A 26,687-nucleotide genomic window follows, 5' to 3' on the forward strand; every position below is an offset into this window, starting at 1 on the left:
CTCCAGCACAACTGCAACAACCTCCACCGCTACCACCAACACTACCACCTCCACCACTGCTACCACCTCTAGCTCAACTTCACCACTGCTCCACCTCCACCTCACTACCTCCAGCCCCTCCGCTACCACCACCAGCACCACCACTACCTCCACTCCCACCTACACCATCACTACCTCCAGCCCCTCCGCTACCACCAGCACCACCACTACCTCCACTCCCACCTACACCATCACTACCTCCAGCCCCACTGCTACCACCTCCACCACCACTACCTCCAACCCCACCGTTACCATCTCCACCACTTCCACCACCTTCACCAACACTACTCCCTCAACCTCCAAAACCCCAACCTCCTCCACCGCCACTACCATCTCCATATTCAACACCACGCTACCACTACCACCTCCACCACAAGGTTGTAGGGCAAGAAGCACTTTCTACAGCAGCTGAATGTACACAAAGTACATTCAAGTGCACATTCATACACATTCCAAGTGCTTTTTACTTGCAGGAATAAATTCTTAAAGATATCAAAAGGACAAGCATTACAATACAATAAAATACACTATTTAAAGGGAAATAGAAAAAAGAAAATGGTGAATGAATAAATAGACCAGTGCAGACTGGTATATCGACTGCACTGGTATAAAGCCCCAGTACTAAACATTGTAAATCAGTAGAATTGAATGCTAGATTATACATCTGTATATCTGTACACGCATCAACAGATCCACAGGTAGGCACAGACATTCAAGACATAATTAATTATATTTTGTTTTGCAATGCTACTTTCTTTGAACCTCGTTGATTTCAGTTTATTTGTTTTTGCCTTTATTTGTCAATGTTTTTATTTGTTTATTTGTTGATACCAGCAAGACACGCTGACAACAATGTTTTCAGCTAATGGGGTCCTTTAATAAACAAAAAAATACAGATATGCAGTATATGTAAATTATACACAAGGTACAGTGCAGATAAAAACAACATGTTACAAATACAGGAGTAATATGGAACATATACAGCTAGTGTAGAAACAGATATACAGGTGCAGATGTATAAGTCCAATAGGCATAAGTAGGCAGCCATGATGTATATTGCTAGATAATAATACAGTAGGAATATACTGGTTTGTATATGAGAATAAGCTGAGCTATACAGACATTCCACTATCCAGCTATGGTGGAACCTGTTCTCACCAGTAAAGTATTTTTCTAGCTCTTTGATGCTGAATCTATTCCTATGTTGGTAGTTCTGAGGGAGAGACCATTTAGCTGCACTAGTATAAGGGAGGCAAATAACATTCTCATTTTAATTTAATGGGCTAACATTTTTTGTGTCGCCACATTTTCTGCTCTCCCTCTGGGTTTAAATGGGTGCTGTTGGGACGGCCTGCTTTCTGCTCTGCAGGTAAACAAGCATGTCATTAACATAGAAATAAAGCATTATGGAAATGCAATTTACAGCGGCCTCGCACCTTAAATATACTCCTGGCATGTGACGCTAACCTGAGCGTTTAATACCGAGCATCTCCCTCACACACACACACACCCACAACACCCCCCCCCCTCCCCTCCAACACACACAAACAAACACACATGTACACGGATACATATTCTCACACAACATGCATGCACGCACATACCAAACACGCACACACACACACACACACACACACACACACACACACACACACACACACACACACACACACACACACACACACACACACATACGAGTGTGTGAACTGAACTGTCATCAGAACCACAAACAATGGCCCTTTAGAACAAAACTCTCGCCTCTCCTGATGCCAGCCTTTGTGATCGGTTGCTGATTGTCATCAGTTGTGATCACGGCGCCTGATATGAGCAGAGGAAGAGGTCTCTTCAAGAGATCTGGCCAGGTGATTATGAGAGAATCCTGAGGGTGCTCAGAGCTACGTGTGTTCACTGTTGTGCTCCAACGAGTCTCAATTCACTGCTCAATTCACAAGTCTCTTTGGACATAACTGCTAAATATAGTCTGCAAAATAGCTCATAAATATCAAGTGAAAATAAATAAACAGCAGGTTGATACCAAGCAGGGAAAGTAGTCTAAATTAAAGATAAATGAAAGATAACAACCCGATGCCAATTGTGTTGAGTTTCATAAAGAAGAGAAGGCAAACCGAGACACAAAACAGAGCAGCAGTTCTGCTGAGAATGTGCTGTGTGGTTGGGCTCCAGGTGAATCCAGCCTGGACACTCCTACCTGCTGAAGGCAACCAGCCTAGATGAATGTGCAGCTCCACCTGCTCCCTGCGCTACTGCGAACGCGCAGGAAAAAGCAATTAGACCTGCAAAGACCATCCTATTTTCTACCAAAAGATGATGCAGAGATATATGCATGCACACACACTTTCCCAGACACATACACAAACACACACACACACACACACACACACACACACACACACACACACACACACGATTTCCCAAACACACTAGCAAACACACACAGGCACAAAGTATACTGAGCCCCCACACACACACACACACACACACACACACATATATCCTATATATCCTAGCCAAACATACAAACCGAACTATACTGAGCACACATATTATCCAAACACACACACACACACACACACTTTCCAAAACACACCATCCCAGACATACACACACACACACACACACACCAAAACACACTATTGAAAACACACGTACACAATCTATTCCACCACCGATGACACACATGCAAACCCACACACACGGAAGCACATACAAATGAACACACACACACACACTGTCGGACACATTGCAATTTAATTTATTCTGTATATATAGTTTCTCTTTTTTCAAATTGTGTCCTTATTCAGCAACACAGACCTTGTACAACCCCAAACACACCAACATTAACACAAACATAAACACCAATACATGGTTTGATTTATAAACAAACATTGACGCTTGATTTGATTAATATGTCACGTGACCAAACTCTGAATGTAAATTATCCTGTTAATATGATAATTTAATAGGATTGGATTATTTGGTCAATTATTTTGGCATGTGAGACCTAATCAATCACCACATTGTGTCTTTATATTGTATAAACTCCTCATCAATCAATAAGCTGATGGTTTAATCATCTTCTGGTTGTTTGATGGCCTACCTAACGTGAGCTCTGTTCAGGGCTCGAGGAAATCTAAGAAACACCCAATGCAACATCTGACAACTAAATGTAATTTACATATGCTGCCATAAATGCCCTAAATGTATATGTAAAGCACAAAAAAAAATAAACCACTAAATTAAATTTAAACAACAACAACTACAAAACATATAAAAAAAGTAAAATTTATAAGAAATTTAAGGAGAAAAAAAAAAAATAATAATAAAAAATAATATATATATATAAGTTGTCTTTTTTTTCAAGGAATGAACATATAAGCACTAATACAAACTACTTTGACAAAAATCCTCAAGAGAACCAGCTATAGACCAGCGATTAAATGAGCCTTTAGGCATCTGTTAAAATGTTTAATAGTAAAACCATTCAAAGCCAGATGTGAAAAATTATTCCATATTTTAGCACCCCTATAACGTATGGAATATTGAGCTTGACTAGTTCTAAGTTGAGGAGGGTGAAAATCAGCAGCTTGCCTTGTTGCATAAGAATGAACCTGTGAATTTGTTTTAAAATAGCACATAAAGTGCTCAGGAATATTTCCTTTAAATGTATATATTTCATAAACAAAAGCACAGGTCTGAAGTATATTAATATCATGAACAGTAATGATTCCAAGTTCTTTAAATAAAGGAGTGGATGCAGCATACAATTCAGAACAGGTTGCAATTCTAACGAAATGTTTCTGAAGGACCAGTATTTTGTGAAGGGTAGTAGGAAATGTACTTGCCCACACTATGTTACAGTAGGAGAGATATGGTTAAATTAGACTATAATAAAGAGTGAGGAGGCAATTTCTGGAGACGAGATGACTAATCCTCCTTATTATCCCAATTGATTTATTTACTTTTTTGCTAACCCAGTCTACTTGATCCTTCCATTTTAAGTTTTCATTAACAATAATTCCCAAAAATCTAGTGGATGTAACGTGAGGTATCTCTGTAGACTCAATTGTGATTTTACAAGTCTTTAGGGTATATATTTTTTACCTCCAAAAATAATAAAATTAGATTTTTTAAGATTTAAAGATAATTTATTTAATTTAAACCAAGTGGCATAAAATTATGCAGAGAAGCCAGCATTTGTCTCTTTCATCAGAATATCGAAATTTGAATGTGAATTAATCAAGGTAGTGTCATCTGCAAACATAATAGGAGAAAAAACATTACAAACATTTGCCAAATCATTAATATAGATTAAAAATAATAAAGGTCCAAGAATAGAACCCTGTGGAACCCCACAGGGTAGTCCAGCCATGTTAGAATTGCAACCCTGAACACAAACAAACTACTTTCGATCAGATAAATAATTACTTAACCACTTATATGTAAGATCATGAAAGCCATATTTATGTAATTTTCCCAATAAAATAGAATGATTAACAGTATGAAATGCTTTTGACAAGTCTATAAAAATACTACAAATAAATTCATTATTAGTTTGAGCCAAAGTAACCTTTTCTATCAAGTGGAGAAGTGCCATATAAGTTCAATGATTTTTACGAAAACCATATTGATGTTTATACAGAATTACATTAGAATCTAAATGTAGGATAATCCTTCTATAAATAAATTTTTCGACTATTTTTGAGAAACAAGGCAAAATTGATATTGGTCTATAGTTATTAAAGCAACATGGATCATCTGTTTTATACAAAGGAATAACCTTGGCAATCTTTAAGTCCTGGGGCACAGTGCCTGTTTTCAGGGATAAAGAGAAAATGTGGACAAGTGGTTGCAATATTATTTGTTTCACCTCCTTGTCAAGAAAAGTTGGATTGTTATCATGACTAGCTGATGAGGTTTTTAGTTGATCAATTATTTCACTTATTTCCTCAAAGTCAGCAGGCTTAAAAGATGAAATCTTTGGATATATCTTTGGAATAAAGTCCAAAGGACTCCCATTCCAATAAGATGTCGCAGGCGAAAAATAAGGAGAAACCGCACTAAGTGGGTGAACTCGGGTGGCAGCGTGTGTACACGCAGCAGCTGGGGGTCTAGCTAGAAAGTGCAATGTAGTTGTTATTTTCCTGTTTGTTTGTTTTTTGAGTCTTTTCACTAAAGACAGTCTAGCATACATCATGTATAGCCAACAGGAACTGCCAAAATCTGTCTACCACCCACACTGGACCCCTTTCAATTTGCCTACCTCCAGAATAGGAGTACTGCCATTTCCAGAGGATGCCATTTCCACGACACTACACTCTGCTCTCTCCCAACTTGACAAACACAACACTTATGTGAGAATACTTCAGTTCAGAGTTCAATACCATCAAACCCTCCCAACTGGTCACCAAACTCAATCTTGACTTTCCCCCCTCCCTCCGCAATTATAATTATTTAATATCAGTCTTCCTGACCAACAGACCGCAGTCTGTTAGGATTAATGATCACACCTCCTCCGTCCTCACCCTGAACACTGGTGTGTGCTGTGTGCTGAGCCCTCTCCTGTACCCACTCTTCACCCACGACTGCAGACCTGTACATGGTTCAAACACCATTGTTAAGTTTGACGACACAACGGTGATAGGTCTCATCAGCGACAACGATGAGTCAGCATACAGGGAGGAGGAGGTCCAGCACCTAACTGAGCGGTGTGCCGACAACAACCTGTCCCTCAACACCAAGAGGACCAAGGAGATCATCGTGGACTACAGAAGGTCTAAAGGTGGCACACCCCCCCTCCACATGAACGGAATGGAGGTTGAGCGTGTTACCAGATTTAGGTTTCTGGGGGGTCCACATCTCTGAGGACCTCTCCTGGTCCATCAACACCTCCGCCCTGATCAAAAAGGCTCACCAGCTCCACTTCTTCCTGAGGAGACTAAAAAAGGCCCAACTTTCTCCTCAGATCCTGGTGAACGTCTACTGCAGCACCAATCGAGAACATACCGACCGACTGTGTCACAGTGTGGTACGGTAACTGCTCCGCCTCTGACCGGAAAGCACTGCAGAGGGTGGTGAAAATGGCACAACGCATCACCGGTTCCTCTCTCCCCTCCATCAAGACTGTCCAGACAAAGCGGTGCCTGCGTAAGGCGCGCAACGTCGCAAAGGACAAGTTTTCATCCCAACCATACCTTACCCTCCTCCCCTCTGGAAAGCGCTACAGGTCTCTCGACACCTGGACCAGCGGGTTCAGGGGAAGCTTTATCCCACAGGCTGTTACCCTACTGAACTCCACACCCATGTGAAGTTTTCTCCCCCCCCCCCTTCCCTGGACATGCCCCCCTTTCTCCCCTAACATCTGGACCCCCCCCCAACCCATCCCCCTGGACACTGCATTACTCCTAACTACTTGTCCCTATATCTGCCTGTACATTTGACACTACCTGTACTACTTGACTGTATATATATTGTATCTAATCTTAATCTTATATCTGAATCTAATCATATCATCATATTATATATTATATTATATATTCTATTATATTATATTATCATACTGTTCATACTTACGTACTGTCCATCTTATGCTGCTCATACCTAGTCACTTTACTTTTTTGCTGCTCTATTATTTAAACTATACTGTACTTATATTGCACTATAGGACAATCATGTTCAAACTGCACCTTAACCGCTCTTTTGCACTTCTGTTTAGATCTCCAACCACATTTTGTTGTCTCTGTACTTCAACTACTTCAATTGTGATTATTCACAAGGATCAAAATAAATCATATAAATGATAGTGGCCTCGTGTATCATTATCACTGCAATGTCTACACACTAGTGTTATAGATGCTCCACCAATCAGATTTGTCAAACTGAACGATTTGGTCACGGCCGATTCAACATGTGGAATCAGCGGAAAACGACACAGACAGAATGTCCAGAACACTGAGGGCTTTGACGACGGCCGATCGCACAGAACACAGCAAACAGCAAACAGACTCGTGTCGGCGATCTCGCCAGACTGTCCGACGACCGATAATCTGGTTGGTGTGTCTGCGCCTTAAAAGTCGGGCTCTATGGCCTGGGAACAGATGGAGCAGGAGATATGTTTACCCAGCTCTTCAGGCTTTGATATGCAGATGAGGAGGAGGGGGGGTTGTGGCAGTCAGTAGGAGAATGGCTGGATGGCCGCTTGAAATGGGCCGAGCTTTGGGTTGAGGTGAGCGCCGTCCCCAGGGACAGAGAAGAATGAGGGTTCACGTACAAAGGAAGGCTAACAGCCTATTGATTCTCCTCCTCTCCGACTGGCTTTGGATTGAATTGAGGGAGGAGAGAGAGATAGAGAGTGTATTTCTCCTTCACACTTAATCCTAACATGAGCTGTCGACAACAAAGGTCAGAGATGATCAAACAGGGATGCTGAGAGGGGAGAGAAGAGGGGGAAGGAGAGAAGAGAAGAGGGAAGTTGAGGAGAAAAAGAGTGGAGCAGAATAGAGGAGAGGGGAGGCTGGGGGAGAGGACGAGACTGCAATAGAAAACATTTGTGTCCAACGTTTACTCTTTCAAATCACAATTTGTTACAAACACTGTTTGTGCCAACCCAAACAACCGCATCCAATACTAGCGACGACGTAAAAAGAATGCACCCATAAATCCCAAGCTAAATCAGGGCCATTTTCCGTGTCGTTATTTTGTGCACCTGGAGATTTTCCATCCTTTCCATCCTAACAGTTCGTCTTCATCCTTCCAGGGTATTTTTTTCCTGGATACCAATGCTGTTGAGCAACAGCCAGCGAGAAAGAGACATCTCTATTAGTGCGCTACGAACGGACGTGCAGCAAATAGCATTAGAGTACGCCTCTGCCTTATCTGGGTCATGATATAACCAGCCCCCTCTCTCTCTCTCTCTGTGTTGTGTCCTCTTGTGGCTGGTGCCAAATGAAAGGAGTGGAATAATAAAGTGTTCAATAGAGATGTCAAAACAGTCTGGCAGCCTCGCATCCGTGTGAGATACGCCGCTTGATATCCAATGGCGCTTTTGTTTAGGGAGACGGAACAGAGGGAGCCGGCTGCGTCAGTACCAAGCCGTATCGTCATTCAGGAGCATTGGGGCTTTCCCTCTCTCTCTCTCTCTCTCTCTCTCTCTCTCTCTCTCTCTCTCTCTCTCTCTCTCTCTCTCTCTCTCTCTCTCTCTCTCTCTCTCTCTCTCTCTCTCTCTCTCATCCTCTCTCTGGCTGTCTCTCTCTTCCCCTCCTCCCCTCCTCTCTCTCCCTCCATCACTCGCTCCTCTAGCTGTCTCTCAGACTGCTTTGATCACAGCACCCTTTGAAGCAGTGTTCCAAAACGAAAGCGAGGAGAAAGCAGAAGTCACCCAAAGTTCACGCCCAAAACTTGCCGCAAGTGCTTTGCGAGCGCACGTCATCGGCATGACAACATGCGTCGTGGTAGAGGCAGAGACGGAAGACATAAATTGGACGTCAGAATATATTCACGGGAAGCCAATAAACACAGATTAAATAAGCAACGACACAGCTTCAGCAGCTGGGGACTTCTTATTTGTCTTTGTAATATATATTATTCTCTAAAACTCTCTCTTGAGTGGTACTACAATTATTGTGCTTAAGTGGGTAATGGAGTTTTCAGTTGTGGTTACTGTGTGTGTGTGTGTGTGTGTGTGTGTGTGTGTGTGTGTGTGTGTGTGTGATTACCTGTTACCATGTAAATAAAGTCTATACAAGTTTGAGTAGCACATGCACACCTTGAGACTCAAATAGAGACACACACACACACACACACACACATACACACACACTGATAGACACACACACATTCACAAACCACACATGCATATGCACATACACTGACACATACATACACACACACTCTCTCACGCACACACACACACACACACACACACACACACACACACACACACACACACACACACACACACACACACGCATGCATATACACAAACAGGTGTGTTTACAATGTCCCTTTGTCAACAACATTGCAGGCTCCACACTTGAAGGAGTGTGAACTTTCGATAAATCTCAGGCAAAGATCAGCATCTATAGATGGAGCAACGCTGAGTGCCGTATGAGGTATAAAACACAGCCTGGCTCAATTTGGATCCAGCCTTAATTACACAAACACATCTGGCCTCTGGATATGAGGCAGGAGGTTAGAGGCATCAGAAAAAGACCTTTTCCAAAACCATTAGCTGTGAAGCTAACAAATGGAGGGCATTAGCCAGCTAGGCCCACCGTCTGTTAGCGCGGCTAATGGGAAACCAGGCCAGAGTCTATGTGGAGCATCTTCACCCATTCTCCAACGCCTTCTTCATTCATCAGACTGAAATCAGGATCCCATTTAAAAACAGCTAGCTGCCACCAAGACCAGCAGAGGAAATGAAGAGAGGCATTTAAAAATAAAGGAAACAAGAGGATCATTTCAACCAGGGTTATTGCGAGAATTTTACTTGAGCGTTTTTTAATGTTACCTAACTTTTTGAATGTCGCCAACCTCTCGCGTGAAATACTGAGCCGACTCGTGTGTTTCCCATCTCTTTCCCATCTGTGTCATTAAAGGTGACCCACTGAGATACATCATGGGCAAACCTACCTCTAATATGTTTTGCTTTCTCTGTTAAATCGTTTTAAATATAACTACACTTTAAGCCTTAAAAAAATCCTGAATATCCTCTTATTAAACCTCTTGAACCTCTTATTGTATGTGTATTGTATTACATTCTATACTAGGAGGTAATTTTCCCTATCTGAACTACTTCAGTAGAGTCCACCGACGCAGGTTCAAACTGACCAGTGTGACTAACAGGGGCGATGATTCACAAATGTCAGATCTCTTTTGTGGAAGAGGAGGTCCATGACTGAATAGCAACCCTCTTAAGATGGCAGAGCTGGGGAGGAGAGGGAGGAGAGAGGAGGCAGGAGGAGGTGCAGGAGAGAAGAAAGAAAAGGAGGAGAGAGGAACGAAATGAAGACATCAGTCGAGGGAGAAGAAGGGGGGAGAAAATCTGAAGAGAGGGAGGATGAGGAGAGAGAAGAAAATGAGAAGAGGGAAGGCAGGAGAGAAGTAAGTAAAATAGGAGAACCAGGAAAGAAATGATGACTACACCAACAAAGACTGACAGGGAAAAGGGGGAAATGGTGGAGAAGAGGCAGGAGATGAGAGAGGTGCAGGAGAGAATATAAAAAAAGAGGAGGGAGAGGGAGACATCAATCGCGATGGGAAGAAGGAGAAAGGGAGAAAAGAGAGAGAAAAATCGGAAGAGGAGAAAGACAGGAAGAGAATCAGGAGGAAGAGAGAGGAGGGACAGGAAAGACATCAATACAGATGGACAGGGTGAAGGAGGAGGAGAAAGGGATAGAGAAGAAGATAGGTGGAGGATGAGGAGGAGGAGGTGCACGGTACAAATAGTGAAGAGAAGAAGAGGTGGGAGTTGAAAGGAAATGCAGATCGCCTGGATCATAGAGGGGCGATGGTTGGATGGCGTGCGAGGAGAGATGGAGAAGGGAGGAGAGATGGAGGAGGGGTCGAGATGGAACTGGATTGAGATCTCAAGATTCAGAAGATGACTGGAAGAACCTCCTGAGATTTGACTTTGTGGCGTGATTCTTTTTTTCCTTCTCTCTCACGCACTCGCTCTATCTCTCCCTTATTTCTTTACTCTCTCTCTCTCTCTCTTACCCTCTCCTCTCTCTCTCTCACCCTCTCTCTCTCTCTCTCTCTCTCTCTAAATTCTTTCATGTCACCCCTTCCCTCCAACAGCTTCCCCGCTCTCGTCTCATGGCAGCGCTAGAGACGCCCCACGTCTGTCACTCGCCTCACCTCCCCCATGTCGCCCCCCGTCTTAGCACACACACACACACGGACACGCGGCGCTCGCGCTCCTCACCTTTGCAGTGGCCGTCCACCTCCTCATGCGCGACGGTGCACACGCAGCGCCCCAGCGGGACCAGCCAGTCGCCGTCCGCCCCGCAGTACAGCTTGGGGGGGTCTCGCTCCTCGGCGTTCTCCACGCACGCGCCCAGAACCTCCACCAGCGACGAGGAGTCCAGGCGGGGGACGGTGTCGGGAAAAGCGGCCAGGTTGCGCAGGGTGGACGGGCAGCGCTTGTAGAACACCTGTGGATGGGGGGGGGGGGGTAGTGGAGAGAGGAGAAAATGTGGAAGCAAAAGAACATGATGAGGTATGGCCAAAAATAATGAGTGTATGAGTTATTATGACGAAATGACAACTGTTGGTTATTTGAGAAAACAGCAAATAAGTGAAATAGCATATAGTGTATAGTTATTCAAACACAGTTCTATTTAGCTTGCAGGGCTTCACAGTTGAATACATTTGACAGTGGAGTTGTGCACTGCGGAAATACAAAAGACAGTGCAGTCAAATTGGGCTGCTGTTCTCACAAAATAAGGATAGAAATAAGCCGCATCGACAATTGACAATTCGATACAATATTTGAATGTGATGCCGGTATTAAATAAGGTCATAGAGACTCTTAAATGAACCACACAACTGTTTCTTAGCTGTTATCAAATACAGACAAGAAGACAACAACAAGTATAATATAACAACAACAATAATGAGCAACAGCCAAACCATGAAGGACAACCACAGCAAGATTCAACAGCAAAAGCAATGAGGAGGAAACACACATTTAAGTTTTTAAATAAACCATGTGACGCAGTGGTCAAAACCAGATTACGCAACTGCCCTTCATTTCCACTCTGATTGGGTCAAATTGGTATTGCATAAGCGATGTCTGCAGGCATAGTGTGAGGCATCATTTCTGATTGTGCTTCAGGTTTAACTTTAATTTCTGGTTCCTCATAAAAAATCAAGACTATTGTCCCTCAAAATTTTTTATTAATTCTCTGCTGTTGAATCATTACCAAAAAGCAGTATTACAGGTCATGTCATTCAGAACAGTGAAAGAGGTCATGTACAAAATAATACACAGCAGCGATAATAATCAAAGAATTCTAGAACATAACATAAAGGAATAATTCAATAAAAAACATTAAATCTTGAGTCAACGTTTAGAATTAGCAATCACAAGATACAGGAAAACAGGGAAAAACAAAGCTCATCCGGGTGATGAGGGAGGGGAGGTGCCGCGGGACCTTTGACCTTTGGTACTGACCTTGACGGACACCAGGGCGATGCAGGCGCCCACGTCCTGGAAGGCCAGGTAGAAGCCCTTCCGGGTCACGGGTCCGACCTCCCTGACCTCGGTGTTGAGACGGAGCACGCGGTCGCCCAGGTCTGTCTGAGTGAAGCTCTCGTCGGCCGCGATCGTGTCCACCTTTAAACACAACACAGACCGCAGCGAAACTTAACCGCGGAACACTTGTTGGGCATCAGAGGCACGAAGATACATTTGAAAGTAAATAAGGTAATGACAGATTAAGTGATCATATTCTTGGTCAATATACAATTTTACTATTTGGTCTGTTAGCAGATGTTGACAGGGAGTGACTCACAGTGAGTTAAGATACATGTCAGGACGGTTAAGTGGGCAGGGTAGTTTCATAATTGTGGTTGACTCTCAGCCCGAGGGTGTAAGGTGGCAACATGATGACATAGTGTGCATGGTAGGGTATCAGGAGCAGAGAGCGGCTAGGGCCTCTTGCTCATGGATGCCTACAGGTAGGGGGACATACATTGCGGATTGAACCTTTCCGCGGGGAGTCAAAAGCCGAACCACTGCATTCATCCAAATGCCGCCCTACCTTGGCGTAGTCTGCGGGTCTGAAGCGGGTGGCGGCGGGCAGAGGCTCATTGGTCTGCAGGTAGAACAGGTTGAAGGTCTCCTTGCAGGTGCCAGCGACCCAGGGTATGGAGTTACAGTCTCTCAGCGTGAAGCGCAGCTCCACGTACACCTGCAGGCACGAGGGAACAGAAACCAATTCAAACTCATTTTTGGCAGACACACACACACACACACACACACACACACACACACACTTATATACCTGGAAGATATTCCATTCTGAATGTTATGTTTTTTTTATATAACATTTACATAAATGTCCTTTACTTTCTGCTGTGACATACATGGAAAGAAGGAACAAACATAAATTAAAGAAAACGTTTAACAAATAAGAGGCAGAAAATGTGAGGGAGACGTGAGAAGAGTTGGATGTTAAAAAAGGACGAGGGGAGAAAAGAGTCAAAGAGAGGAGAAAGGTTTGTCTGAAGACCACAGATTTGAAAAGGTTCTAAAGGATGTGAGCATTGCTCATCACCAGACCTTCTGGGCCTCATGGCGCAGGATCCAGCCGGATCGCAACCAGTTGTTCTGGTTGGGCTCCATCACGTGACACACCTGGAAAGTGTGGATTGGTCGGTTCTCCTCGTCCATCTCTGTGATGGCATCCCACTGCAGGCACAGAACACATCCAAAGAGAACCATCAGAGAGAGAGAGAGAGAGAGAGAGAGAGAGAGAGAGATGGAGAGAGAGAGATGGAGAGAGAGAGAGAGAGAGATGGAGAGAGAGAGAGAGAGAGAGATGAAGAGAGAAAGATGGAGAGAGAGATATGGAGAGATTTGGAGAAAGAGATGGAGAAAGAGAGATGGAGAGAGAGAGATGGAGAGAGAGAGATGAAGGGAGAGAGAGAGAGAGAGAGACACACAGAGATTTACAGAGAGAGAGATGGAAAGGCATTTTTAATTCCAACATTTTCATTTCAACATTCTGACTTGTTCATAGATCTTTTTTTCTCTTTTTTCATAGATTATCTTGGCTAATTAAGCTTGTCAAATAAATTATTATTATCCTATTCCTTTTAAAACATGTGGGAGGGAAAGAGAAGGAGAAAGGGAGAAATAGCGAGAGAGAGACATATACGGAGAGAGAGATGGAAAAGCAATCTCTGGTGCAACGACCTAATGGAATAACCCACCAATGGGTGCTGGGTGGGAAAATGAGTGCATGGGAGGGGAGGAAGGGAGGGAAGGGAGGGCGGGGAGGAATTAGAGCGAACAGAAAATGGAAATATATCAGCGGTACAGGGTACAGTTCTCAGAGGAGGATGTTGATCCACAAATAAATTAAACCTAATGCATTTTATAATAAATATACAACCAACATCATCATTATTATTATTATTATTATTATTGGACTATATTGTTATTACTAAATTAATCTTATGATGACAATGAGTTTTATTATGATTAAGATGATTATGATGATGTCTGACAATGATAAAAATTAGCTTTTCGGACAACTGTGTCTGTGGATGTGTGGAGCTCTGCTAGGCAGTACGTTAGTTTGATGTCCCAGTCCCAAGAGATGTCCCAAGAGAAGGTTGCGTTTCTCATACAGCAGTAATAAAACGCCACAGTGTGGGAAGCATTTCATATACAATATCGCTCATTGCAACAACACTCAAACAAAACAATGGTACTAAAAAGTATTACAAAGTTGCCATAGGTCGTAACCATGGGGATAACACGCCCCCCTCCTTCCTAATACTCTCCTCCCAAAACACCTTTTTTTTTTTTAAATCTCATAGTATTCAAATACAAGCTGAAAAAGCTTAACATTTTGTAAAAAGAACATTATAGGGCCAAAGTGATGTACCCTCGAACATAATAGGTAAAATACAATGAATAAAAGATCTACTATCTATCATTTTGAAGTCAGTGTTAAAGAGTACAAGAAATACTGAAAAGAAATATACATACAAATATACATAAACAGCTCAGGGTTTCAAAAATGGCTTAATTGTGCAGTGTGTAGGATTTAGTGGCATCTAGCGGTGAGGTTGCAGATTGCAATCAAATGAATACCTTCCCCCCCACCCCCCCACCCCCTTCACACGCACACACACACACACACACACACACACACACACACACACACACACACACACACACACACACTCGTGGCCTGTACTGACCTTTATAGTGCCAGTGGGTACTTCCAAAAGTATGTCATCGGTTAGGACAGCATCTAGTAGCCAAGTGAAAATTGATGAGGTTCCTTTATAGATTTATAAATTGTAGTTAGTTATTTAGTCTGTAAAAGTATAGGACATAGCTTACAGGTAAGATAGTGATATGATGAAAAATGTAAAACGCGACCTCCCTAGAGCTGTCTGCTTGGGGGCAACTGTAGAAACATGACGGTCCATTGGCTCCGCGGAAGATGACCCGCTCCTTGTGTAGATACAAAGGGCTCATTCTACGAACGAAAACTAACGAAACCACAACAATTCGTATTTTCATGGGCTGATGCACTAATTAAAACACACTTATGAATATTGTACTCTATTTCTACCAAGTCCTGCCACTAAATTCAACGCTTCGCCTTGAAGGAGGGTTGTTTTTTTTTAAAGCGGAATCTAATTTTGCTTGCGCTGATGTCATTAGGGAGCGCGTTCCGGAATTTGGGGGACTTAACGCTTTATGATGATGATGATGATTATGAAGATGAGGATGATGACGATAATGATGATGCTGATGATGATGATTATTATTATTACTGTTATTATGCTAAAAAAAAAAAAAAACTACAGCTAAGACATTAAGATCTCCCTCCAGTGTAGTATGTGTCCTCCTGTGTTCCGTCAGCGATCATGCCGTAGTGGTGCTATGGACGCCAGTAGACACTGGAGTTACAGACCTTCTCCTGCCTCATCTTTCCCGGGCCCCTCGGAGTCGTCTGATTGGTGGGAATTCACAGGCTCAGACTGAAGGGACCTGCAAGGAATTTTGTAGGCGGAGACATGTTTTCTGGAATAATTATAATTATATTATACTATATTTCCCATGAGTCCCTCTGCCTCCCTAAACTCTTAGGAGGGAGGGCTTTTGTTTTGAAGGCAACAATGAGGGACAAAAGAGGTTGTTATTTCAGGGAAAAAACCGCTGGTTGCTGTTTTTTTGATGAGGCAATGTGTCAGTAATTGCTGCTATAGAGACTCCATAAGTGGTTTACATAGATGTATCAAGTGTGTACCTGTAACTAAAGCTGCCTTATTTAGGTGGCAGTGAGTAGCCAGAGAACGGGAGAAGGAACCGCTTAGATTAGTTTTGAAAGGTAAAGTATGGGCATGAATGCAATCATGGACGCAAGCACTCACACACCCTAGCACATACACACACAAACACACACACACACACACATTCTTATTTTTGTGGCCTCAGCAGCATTTTCTATACAAACACATAAATACGCACACTTACTCTCCCAGTCACCGAGACAAACAAACAACCAACCAACCAAATGTAAGACACACAAACAGACAATAAACAGACACAAAAGACACTGTGCTGAAGGCCTTGGAGATCTCTATCTCACACAAACACACACACATGCACACACACACACACTCCCACCCACGCACAGACACAGACAGACAGACAGACAGACACACAGACACACACACACACACAGGGTGCACAAACTGACAATGTGACAACAGAGTCATTAGGGCTTAACATCTTAATTGTTTCCCAGTGTTGTGGAGCTCATTACGGGGAAGACCTGACCTTCAGAGCACACAGAGCTCCGACACCACTGCTGCCATCCCAGGAGCACACTGGAACAAATGAAGAGGCGTGTGTTCTTAAATATGAATAATTAACTACACCTTAACCTTGAGCCCAGCCACGGAACTCCATTGATCTCTTCTTAATTAAGCGATCTCAACCTCTACCTCCACCTCGCCTCAACGTTCTGATGTTGATGGAAAAGGCTGAATTTGCTTGGTATATTCGTTCAAATGACGAATTACAAGATATGTACATACCATTGAACCATATGGAAATGTCATTCCACCTATGGAATTGCAATTTTTTACACAATTTTGCAAATATCTGCTATTCTTATTTAGTATGTATTTTAGTATGTATTTTGTTTCTCCTATCGTTGATATTCCCACCTACTAGCGTCATGTATTGACGAGAATATAGAGAGTGTACAAGTGAGTATATACGTTAATGTCATGAAGTATTCCTATATTCATATATTGTACATTTTTGTACTTCTGTATATATACTTCCTATTGTACACATGATGTCTGCAATCTCTGCAGTCTACATATAGGCCTCCTTGTACAAGGTATCCTAACCTCCTACCTGAACCTTAATGACATGCATATGAAAAATGTCAGTGTAATTCTCTCTGAATCAAGGCGTCTGCTAAATTAGTTTGCCTTTGCAAGGCCGGTCTTGTTGGCAGCGGCTGCAGAGTTCTCATCTTAATTTATCGGTAAGCAGAGTTAGCTGAGGTAGCATCAATGCTATAACATACTGTAGGGACATTGTGCATGCAAATTAGCCTCAATTGTGATTTGTCATGCTGGTGCCTGCCACAGAGTTCTTAAATACACTCTTAGGATGAACCACAGTTTGCAGCCAAGAGATTTAACATCCAAACACCACGTCTGAAAGATGGGATGAGGTCTCAGCAGGCGACCGCAGACCTGCAGGTATCTGGGCTTACTGCTCACTGTCTTCACACCTCATATCTTACACCTCCTACAGTACATTCTTAGATAACAGAAAACAGCCTGCCCTCAACTTCGAGGGCAGGCAACGCTTATCCTCCTCAACGCTTATCCCATGTTCAGCACCTGATGGCTTTTTGATAATCATATCAAAAAATATGTAAACTATCGTCTGACGAGATTTCTGTAATCTCTTGTATGAAAAGAAAGTGAAGAATTGCCAAAACGTTTAAATCGTGTGATGAGCACAGCACAATCACCACAACTCAGGGATAATTCTGCTTCCTCTGATTTGGAGCAGCCTTGTATCTTTCTCTAATTACTGTAATAGAGTTCCTCAAAGTCCATAATAGTCTTAACGGCTTAGCATAGCACGCCATCAGACGAACCCACGGGAGACTTTGTAAAACACACTTTCTTTTGGATAGAATCAAAGACAAATTGATTTGGATTGTTTTTCTGCTGGTTACCGCCTGTAGAATATTTCCCCGCGGCTTTGAACTCGGCCCACTGCACAGACCCTGGAGATGTACCGGAATCTGTCCTGGTTTTCAGACAACACGTGTTAAAATGGCCATTTATATCTCCATACCTCTAAATGATGCAATACAGCTTTTAGTGACTTAAAAGGAAACTGTCAAGCTTAGCAAATCTTTAATGTAAGTAAGCACATCATCTGCGTGGTTTGTGTTTTGCAAATGACAGTGACATGTTTGCCATGGGCCAACTTTTTCAGGCTTTATTTTGTGGAGACAGGGTTGACGTTGCAGACCTTGATTTTCCCAACATGCATATGAAGCAGTGCTCCCTTGTATCAGAAAATCGCTGAGCACTACAGTTCCCGTTTAACCTTTGATCTGATTTCAACATCTAAGTTTGTCGCTGCAGATTGCACATTTAAAATCATGTCCCTTAAATCATTCACACTGCCTCACGTTGGTGTTGTGAATTATTCACAACTATGAAAACTATGATGAAAAAAACCCATCAGGACAATAAACCCCAGAGAGCCAGAGATTAACAGGCTGTTGTTAAGACCACAGGTTAATTGTTTATATTGTCTATGTCAAGATGTAAATGTAAATGTATATGTCAAGATGTAAATGTAAATAACCCATGATTTTGTCCTCAATCAATAGATATCTATTATATCCTATGCAAGTGTTTAGCAGCTCCAATAGCTGTATAATTGTTTATCCAACCCAGGTAAGCATAGATGTACAGCCCTTTCTAGTTAGCTTTCTCAAATAGTGCCCACAAATGGAAAAAATTTAAAGTAAAATTTGTGTTCAGTTGTCACCATTCATTCTTACATCTGTGAAGGTGAGCACTTCATTGTGATTCAGAAGTGAATGCTTCTTAACCGTGACAATCAGTTGCAGTTACAATTCCCTTCAGGACATAATGAAATGTTGCTCTGTACTCAAGAATTATTATTGACTATAATGTACTCACTTGCTTCGCATAGAAATAATAAAATCTGTGAGAATGCACGCAATGTTTAAACACAGAATCAAAACTTGGATTTGTTCATTTGTGGGCACTATTAGAGAAAGCGACCTAGCCAGGGCAGGATGTCTGCGCTTACCTGGGTTGGATAAAACTAAAACAGAGCTTTGGGAGCTGCTTAGTTTGGAATATAATGGATGTTAACTGATGGCGTCCGAACGCGTTTACACACGCTAGGAGGTGAGTTGAACACAATTCCAATTACAACAACAATGTACCAGTAAACCTGGGGTCTTAACAAACAAGCCAAATCCTTTAACAGTACTCCAAACCAACCAGCATCACCAGTGAACTCTGAGGTGGCCCATGGTCAGAGCAAGAGTGGGCCGTGCACCAAGGAGAGGAGGAGGAACCGTTATGAGCGTATATGTGGATATCACGTCTATTATTAGATCACTGTGCTGACTACAACTCTGCTGAGAACTGCTGAAGCAGTGCTGCTGCTCAATATATGCCATAAGTACAACTTCACTGGCTGGCCAATCACTACGCTGGACTCTGATTGGCTCTGTCACCTTACTAGATCTGTTTTTCCATTACTATGGCTACATCCATTTCACGTCCAGTGGGCTCAAGCTCTTTATGGCTCTTTATCGAGTTGTTGAACTTAAGTATGGGTTTCAGATAATACTTTAGTCTTTCATTGTGGAAATAACCAAACAATTAAATTACATTTCATGAAATAATAAATAAGGAACAAAATCCCTAAGACCAAGCAATGAAGCAACTAAGCTCAGTGGGGTGAAGGCAAGATAAAAGCATTAAAAAGCAAATGTTTTTTACATTTTAAATGTCTTCGTAAAGCTGCCCTGCGAGCAAGCTGCTCCCAGCACGGCCCTTGGAGCAGCCCTGACGTATTTAGAGGGATGGCGATCCACAACTTTAGGGCGCAGCGAGCAAAAGCTGCCTCTCCACTTTTCTCCTAAAATACCGCGGGGACGCTTGCAAGACCAGCAGCAGAGGAACGCTGGGCTAACGCAAGGGGGGGGGGGGGGGGGGGGCGGGGGTGGCAGCTGGCAGACACATCGCAGGGAGGCTAAAACGGTAGTGACACGTCGTCTCTTCAAGGGTTTCTTTAAAAGTCGAGCAGCAGAATAAGTTGCAACTTTGGATGATTGTATGGATTGTTCTGGAACAAAAGAGCAAAGGGAGCCTCCCACGGCTGCTGGCCTACAGCTTGACCCTCCACTGATGTTGCATCCCATGTAACGGACCACCCACAATATATGGAACGCCTTACGTTGTTTAAAACACAAGCACGTTTCTGATCTACTATTACTATTTCTTTATTAAGGGGATACTTTAAGGTTTAGGGGCATCTTGCTCATGGATGTACATTAGGTTAGGCTGTGGATATTGGGGATCAAACCCAGTTCCTTTTGGCTGGGAATTGACTGCCCTGAACTCAACAGAACCACTTAACTGAATTTGTACTGAATCTGGAGTCTGGATGTTCCACACCAATGTAACGCAGCTGAGCATGTCGAGGGCGGAGAGTGCTTAAGTTAGTGCAAACATTACATGTGGTAACACTTAATAATAATGTAATTTAAAAGCCTTTTGTTAATGATGAACTACTCATAAACAAACATTAATGTATTAATTAAGTCTTCATGTCAATGATGAATTAATGATTAAAAACCTTTATAAACATTTATAGACTAGATTAAAAAACCAAAATAATCAAAATCAATACAGTAGGGTGACCAGATTTCCTGAAACTAAAACTGGGACACTTTGCGCGTGACCGTAGTGCACGTGCATGTGAGGTCATAGACGCAGATATTAGGCTCAATTTCAACACGCAGTGGAGGCTTCTTCCTTAACATTGTTGAGAATAAAAAGTGTAAATTGCCCAGACTACTGTAATGAATTAATGCCCTTAAATATGACTACTTTAATGCCTTTGTATATGTAATGTTCGTTTCCCTGGGTAAAGGGATATTAGCACCCCCTATCGCCTATGAAATATTACTTCGGGGAAGACGTTCCTCCCTCAGCCTCCATTGACTCCCATTCATTTCTCGGGAACTACTGGCGGCCGGTGGATAACATGCGGGTCAATGGGAGAGAGGAGGAAAGTCCTCCTCTGAGTGGGTGGGACTAGTTAAGGGATCTGAATCACATCAACGCCTATTCACGAATAGGCAGCCCTGGCTGCGCTATGAACCAATAAGCAGGAGCCCTGGCTGTGGAGCAGCCCGGAGGGAGGGTTTATCCCCTCAAGTCTCTAGGCTACGAGAACCAACAAACCCGCTTGTATGTCTCGTTTCCACCGGGCGGTGCGCTACCGTTCGTTGCGGTACAGTGCGGCTCTGTTTGCTTATATTGGCGTTTCAACTGAGTGGTGCTGTTCGGTTCGCTTATATTGGCATTTCCACCGCCAAAAGTCTGCCGAAATAAACACGCTGAGTCTACCTATTTTTCGGTACTCCACCGTTGGGTTACCAAGCCGTCTGAAAGGGTGGCGAAAACCTGGAGTTACACTCGCCGTTATTCTGAAATCACTTAAAAAATATCCCGTTTGGTATGACCAGGTCACTGATATCTTTGCAACACAAACAGCGAGGAGGATTGACTTAATCTATAAATGAAGTCCCGCAATCTCATTTGGCTTAACACCATGACCAACCTTCTGAAACATCCATTAACATCCACATTTGCCTCAAACAATGTTAGGCTTACAGCCCATGTCAATGGTTGTGAAATTATGTTCTTGTTGTTCTTTTAATTGTTTGTTACTCTGACTGTTGCGTTTAATATTGTGTAAAGGATGTTAGTGAATGATTCAGAGCATGATGCATTTTAAATGGCATCACTTTTGGTCTTATTTGTGTCTTCATTTTTCTTAAAACAATTGTAGCTGAAAATAAACATAGCCAAATTACAATCAATATATTCAGTCATTGAGGGCAAAAATTGGCCCAATGATAGACCCAGATTTTTTAATTTAGTTTTACAAATCAAGAGTAGGCCTGATTTGACTAATTGGCTTTGCATCCTTTCCTTCTGTCCTTGTAGTCCAAGACATGCTGCCCACCAGCTTTCAAAGTACTGGTGGATTTGTATAAATTTTATTCACATAATTATCCCTCCCTTCTATTTTGTAGTTCACCAAAACACCCTGAAACAACTTGATTCTCACATACTTATGCCACCATACGCCACTAACAGTGCAAGCAGGCCAATGGCAACCAAGCGCGCAGTCCTTCCTCCCTCACTTTAAAAACCACCAGCCGCCACTGACACGTAGGACTAGTGGCGGCTGGTGATTACATTTGTGGGTGGGTCGCAGTCATGGTTCACAATGTTGATTTGGTGGATATGATTTCCGGTATTCTGGTGCATTTTGGGGATGGCCACTACCTAAAAATTCATTCTGATTCATAGCCTACATCCTGACTTGCAGGGCCTGGACAAGCTTACACTGCATATACAGACCTACTTTATGGCATTCCACCAACCATTGCTATTTGTCCTATGGGTGTTATTCTGATATTGAGGCAAATCATGATCACAGTCCTATAGGACTACTGCTCACAATAAAGCCCAATGGGGAGTGTGTGTGTGTGTGTGTGTGTGTGTGTGTGTGTGTGTGTGTGTGTGTGTGTGTGTGTGTGTGTGTGTGTGTGTGTGACGTCAACCTCAAAGACAACACAGAGACAAACACTCTTCTTCTAAATTAGCCGACACATATTTGTTTGAGGAGTGAATTTGCTCCAAAATTGATTTGTTTGCTGACAGCCTGCTGCTGTGGAATTGCGGACAGGTATCAACAAAATTGGCCGTGTAACAAGCAACACCTTTAAGGTGGGAACGGTCACGAGGTTCCTCTCGTCAGTCCAAGTATTGTTCATTACGGAAAAGATCAGTTCAACGGGAGCATTTGTGCCAGGCAGACACACGGCAAACTGACAAATTCGACATATATTTTGTACGGAATCTCCCTGCTTCTGAAATGCGCAAACATCTCCGTCCAACGCTCGTCCGCTGGTTTTCCTTCAGCATTCCACTGTGCGTCACACATTGCTGAAATCATACGCTGGATGCTTTATTCTTTCTGTGTTTTTTTAGTTAATGATCGGGCTATAATAAGACCACATTTCATAGTGGTCGGTGGAAACAGGGGCATTTCGGCGTCCCGACAGGCTTTTGTCAGGACTCGGGACGTGCCACTCAAAATCTGGACTGTCTCGGCAAAACCAGGATGTCTGGTTACCCTACCCTAGGGACATCACAAGTGGGAGTGTCCACCCAGATTTATGATGGATATATCAGCATACCTGTTATTATATATATATATAAAGTTATTATAAAGTGTTACTGTATGTGCTAACATTACATGCTAAGAGTAAGTGCTAACATTACATGCTAACAGCTAACCTCTCCCATGATAATCCTGAAGAATTCTTTCTTGGGTTGTGTGTGCAGTGTGTGTAGACTTTGTTTCTGTGATATCCAGTTATCTTTTCATAGCTTTTCCACGAGATCTAGAACCTTAAAACATCTTCCCATGTATTCCAAGGTAGTTGCCTTACCTTGATGACTTATAATTCATCAAGTGATGAAATGTTAGCTTTCCTCTAGATGGCATTCACAGAGTGAAGGAGAGTAGAACATCAACCCTGGGGATGAGGGGTGTGCACTGGTGATGCAGTGGTTTAACTTAAAGCAATAGATGCAGAAACTTCATGGAAATAATGGAGCTAGGTACTGAGAAGTGCACTGGGGTTCAACACACTTAAGTCCTGCTAGCACAGCATTTAGAACGACTACAGCAGCATTAACATTCTACAATTGCAGTGTAGTGGTGGTCATTTACATATTAACACTGAGTGCAGTTGGACCCTTTAAAGGCAGATTTCTAGATCCAACCCGCTTCTCCTTTAAGAGGTACTGGTTTCCATCCACAGTGTCCAGCAGCATATCACCCTAATGCAGGCCAGCCACATAGCTGCTGCTTAATGACAGGTATCTGACTGTAATCTCACTGTAAGTATTTTGGATACAGAGATGGATTGCAGATGCATTTACTCAAGAGTAAAAGGATTATTTCCTCATTTCTAAGTCCTGTGCATCAAGATCCTTTGCAATAACAACAGTGCAGCCGACGTCACGGCCGCCCTGCTGGGTAGACGGCTCTGCCACGCAGACAGCCTACTGTCATTTACACAGTGTAAATGTGAGGTTTCCACCGCCAAAGGGGGCTCAGGGTTTCAATTAAAACAGAGCCATTTATCATCCGCAGACTTCCAAAACCAACACGCGGCAGAGAGCAGAGAGGAGGATGAAGACGACAGAGAGGTGCAGCGCCTCGTCTTCATCGTCAGAATGAATTATTGATTGGAGCAAAGCTGAGAGGTGTCATTTTGTTTTGTTGTTAATGTTGTTGTTGTTACGTTCATCTTATACCAGTTAATGATCAGGATTTTCAGAGTGAATTCACACTGGGCTTTGAACAGGCAGTTTGGATGTGTGCTATAGGACTCTGTACATATATTTAAATTTGTTCGATTTTATTTTATTTTGCAGAATTAATAATCATCCAAGCGCCGGAACCGTTGCTGCAGTATCAAATCTCGACTTTAGACATTATAAGAGCATTGGAGAAGGGCTGTTGCACTCTTGTGCTTAAATATTCATACATATTCATAAGACATTCATAAAACAAACTGTTATTTCCCCTCAGACATGGCCCGGGGAAGATGGGGTGCCAAATTAAAATGTGCTTTTTGTTTTCTTTATCCATAGGAAGCTTGAGGGCAGGATCTGAGATTTACACTTCTCATAAATCAACAGACAAACAGACGTCTGGTGGACGGACACACCCGGGCCCTGGGGTCCGCCCTCACTTTAAAGTTATCACAGAGAAAAGTTACTTCCCTCAAACTCCACCGGGGAGCTGAACAGAGGAAAAACTGGGTTGGGTTGTGTGTAATTTGAAATACACCAGCAGTAAAGAAAGTGTATACTTGTGGTACTCACTCCCTGTGTACCTGCAGTGGATTTCATTTTAATGTTGTACACACATATTCCTTCAAGGACCCACAGGGCTAAGGACCAAACAGGGGACCCCAGAGGCCCAAAATTCTCCTAATTGGAACCACATTGGCTCCACATTCTCAATATGGGTGTAGCTTTTCCTGCATGACTTTCTGTCTCTTTGACTTTTTAGGCACCTCTGGCTGATCTTGGGTTTGTTTTAGGAAGAAGGATCAACACAGCAACGTAAGGCCACATTTAGACATGACAGGAGGGACATATTTGAGAGGAAGAGCAATATCTAAAATGATGAAATCTGAGGCAATTTAGGAGAACGCAAAATGATGTTTCTGTGGGTTTAAGGAAGTGAGTGCCGTAATTGTAATACTTTTTATGGGTTTTATTATAGGTTATGAATATTACGAATATGTAGTTTAGACAATTATCCCTATTCAGGAATTAACATGGCATCCACATAGAATCAACTGACAGAGAGAACAGTTGTTGGTTGTTTGGTTCAGAGTGGTGATTACAAGTTGAGTGTATCCATGTTCACTAAAAGAAAACCATTCTGACTTGGTTAAGGCAATAAGTTTGAACTAACTGTTACATAAACACTGAAGGTTTGTTAAGCAAATCGATCAAATATTCTGGATTGGATTTAGCATGACAGTCACTTCTTTAACTGAGATAATTTCTGTTTAATACACCTGGTTACATTATGAGCCATGTAAATGCGGAATTTCATTCTCTCACTGGGAAAATAACAATAACCTTGAAAAAAATACCTTTTTCTGTTTATTCAGCCATGAAGGTGATCTGTCATACTTAAATAAATAAATGTAAATGTTCTCATATACGAGAGTACTGCTTTGTACAAGCGTTTACAAGCAGTGGCCTTCTCTCTTATATTATGAAAGAGCTAAGTGTGATGGCGCCCTTTTAACCGTAATTTCCCTTGTTAACGTACAGAATGATTTTGACTTATTTAGTTTATGCTCCTCTGGTTCATACGTACACACCAGACTATGACTCAATAACTTATATATATACTCACCCCGTTGACTGGGTAGGTCCTCCAGTCCAGCTCCCCGAGGACTGTGGTCGTATCCAGCAGCACCACTGGGAGGAAACACACACACACACACACACACACGCACACACACACACACACACACACACACACACACACTCAAACATCCACACACACTCAAACATCCACACACACACGTACAGGCACACACACATGCATAAAATAATGTCAATTATTAGTAAATTCAGTGGTTCTTTCATTAAGGGTTGGTTAGTTAGTTATTTTCTATCTAATATAGTGGTTCAAATTGGTTAGTTAAGAGGAACCTGTATATTCAACAAACCACCAATAAGAACCAATGCAAAACGTCACTATCACAACAAAGGCTGTTAGTCTGTGGAACAACTGTGATGATGAGCTGAAAAAATTTACTTTTCACTTTATTTATTTTTTTAATTCAATTTTAAAATTCACTTTATTAAAACAAAAAAAACTATTCAGAAGCATGTTAAATTGTTATGAGCTGGAGCAGTGAATTTCTGTTTTGCTATTACTTTTTGTCTGATGGTTTTGGTTAATCTGTTCCAATATTTTGTTGTTTTTGTTTTTGTTTTGT

General features: G+C 42.4%; 1 protein-coding gene across 2 annotated transcripts in view; it reads right to left on the bottom strand.

Annotated features, from left to right (window-relative positions):
- Positions 1 to 26,687, bottom strand: part of LOC311356186 (ephrin type-A receptor 6-like) — a gene marked incomplete at both ends in the record, with an annotated part of 66,993 nt that overhangs the window by 34,974 nt on the left and 5,332 nt on the right. Inside the window, 5 exons of one of the 2 annotated variants that reach the window (XM_084475942.1) lie at positions 10,982 to 11,210; positions 12,233 to 12,394; positions 12,822 to 12,971; positions 13,343 to 13,471; positions 26,096 to 26,160. In XM_084475942.1, the coding sequence (XP_084332068.1) occupies positions 10,982 to 11,210; positions 12,233 to 12,394; positions 12,822 to 12,971; positions 13,343 to 13,471; positions 26,096 to 26,160 (735 nt within the window). Of the gene's footprint in view, positions 1 to 10,981; positions 11,211 to 12,232; positions 12,395 to 12,821; positions 12,972 to 13,342; positions 13,472 to 26,095; positions 26,161 to 26,687 lie in introns of those variants that run through there. The other variant, XM_084475943.1, reaches the window with a different exon arrangement.

This window comes from Micromesistius poutassou (genome assembly GCF_964030765.1).
Source record: "Micromesistius poutassou genome assembly, chromosome: 12".
Classification (NCBI taxonomy): domain Eukaryota; kingdom Metazoa; phylum Chordata; class Actinopteri; order Gadiformes; family Gadidae; genus Micromesistius; species Micromesistius poutassou.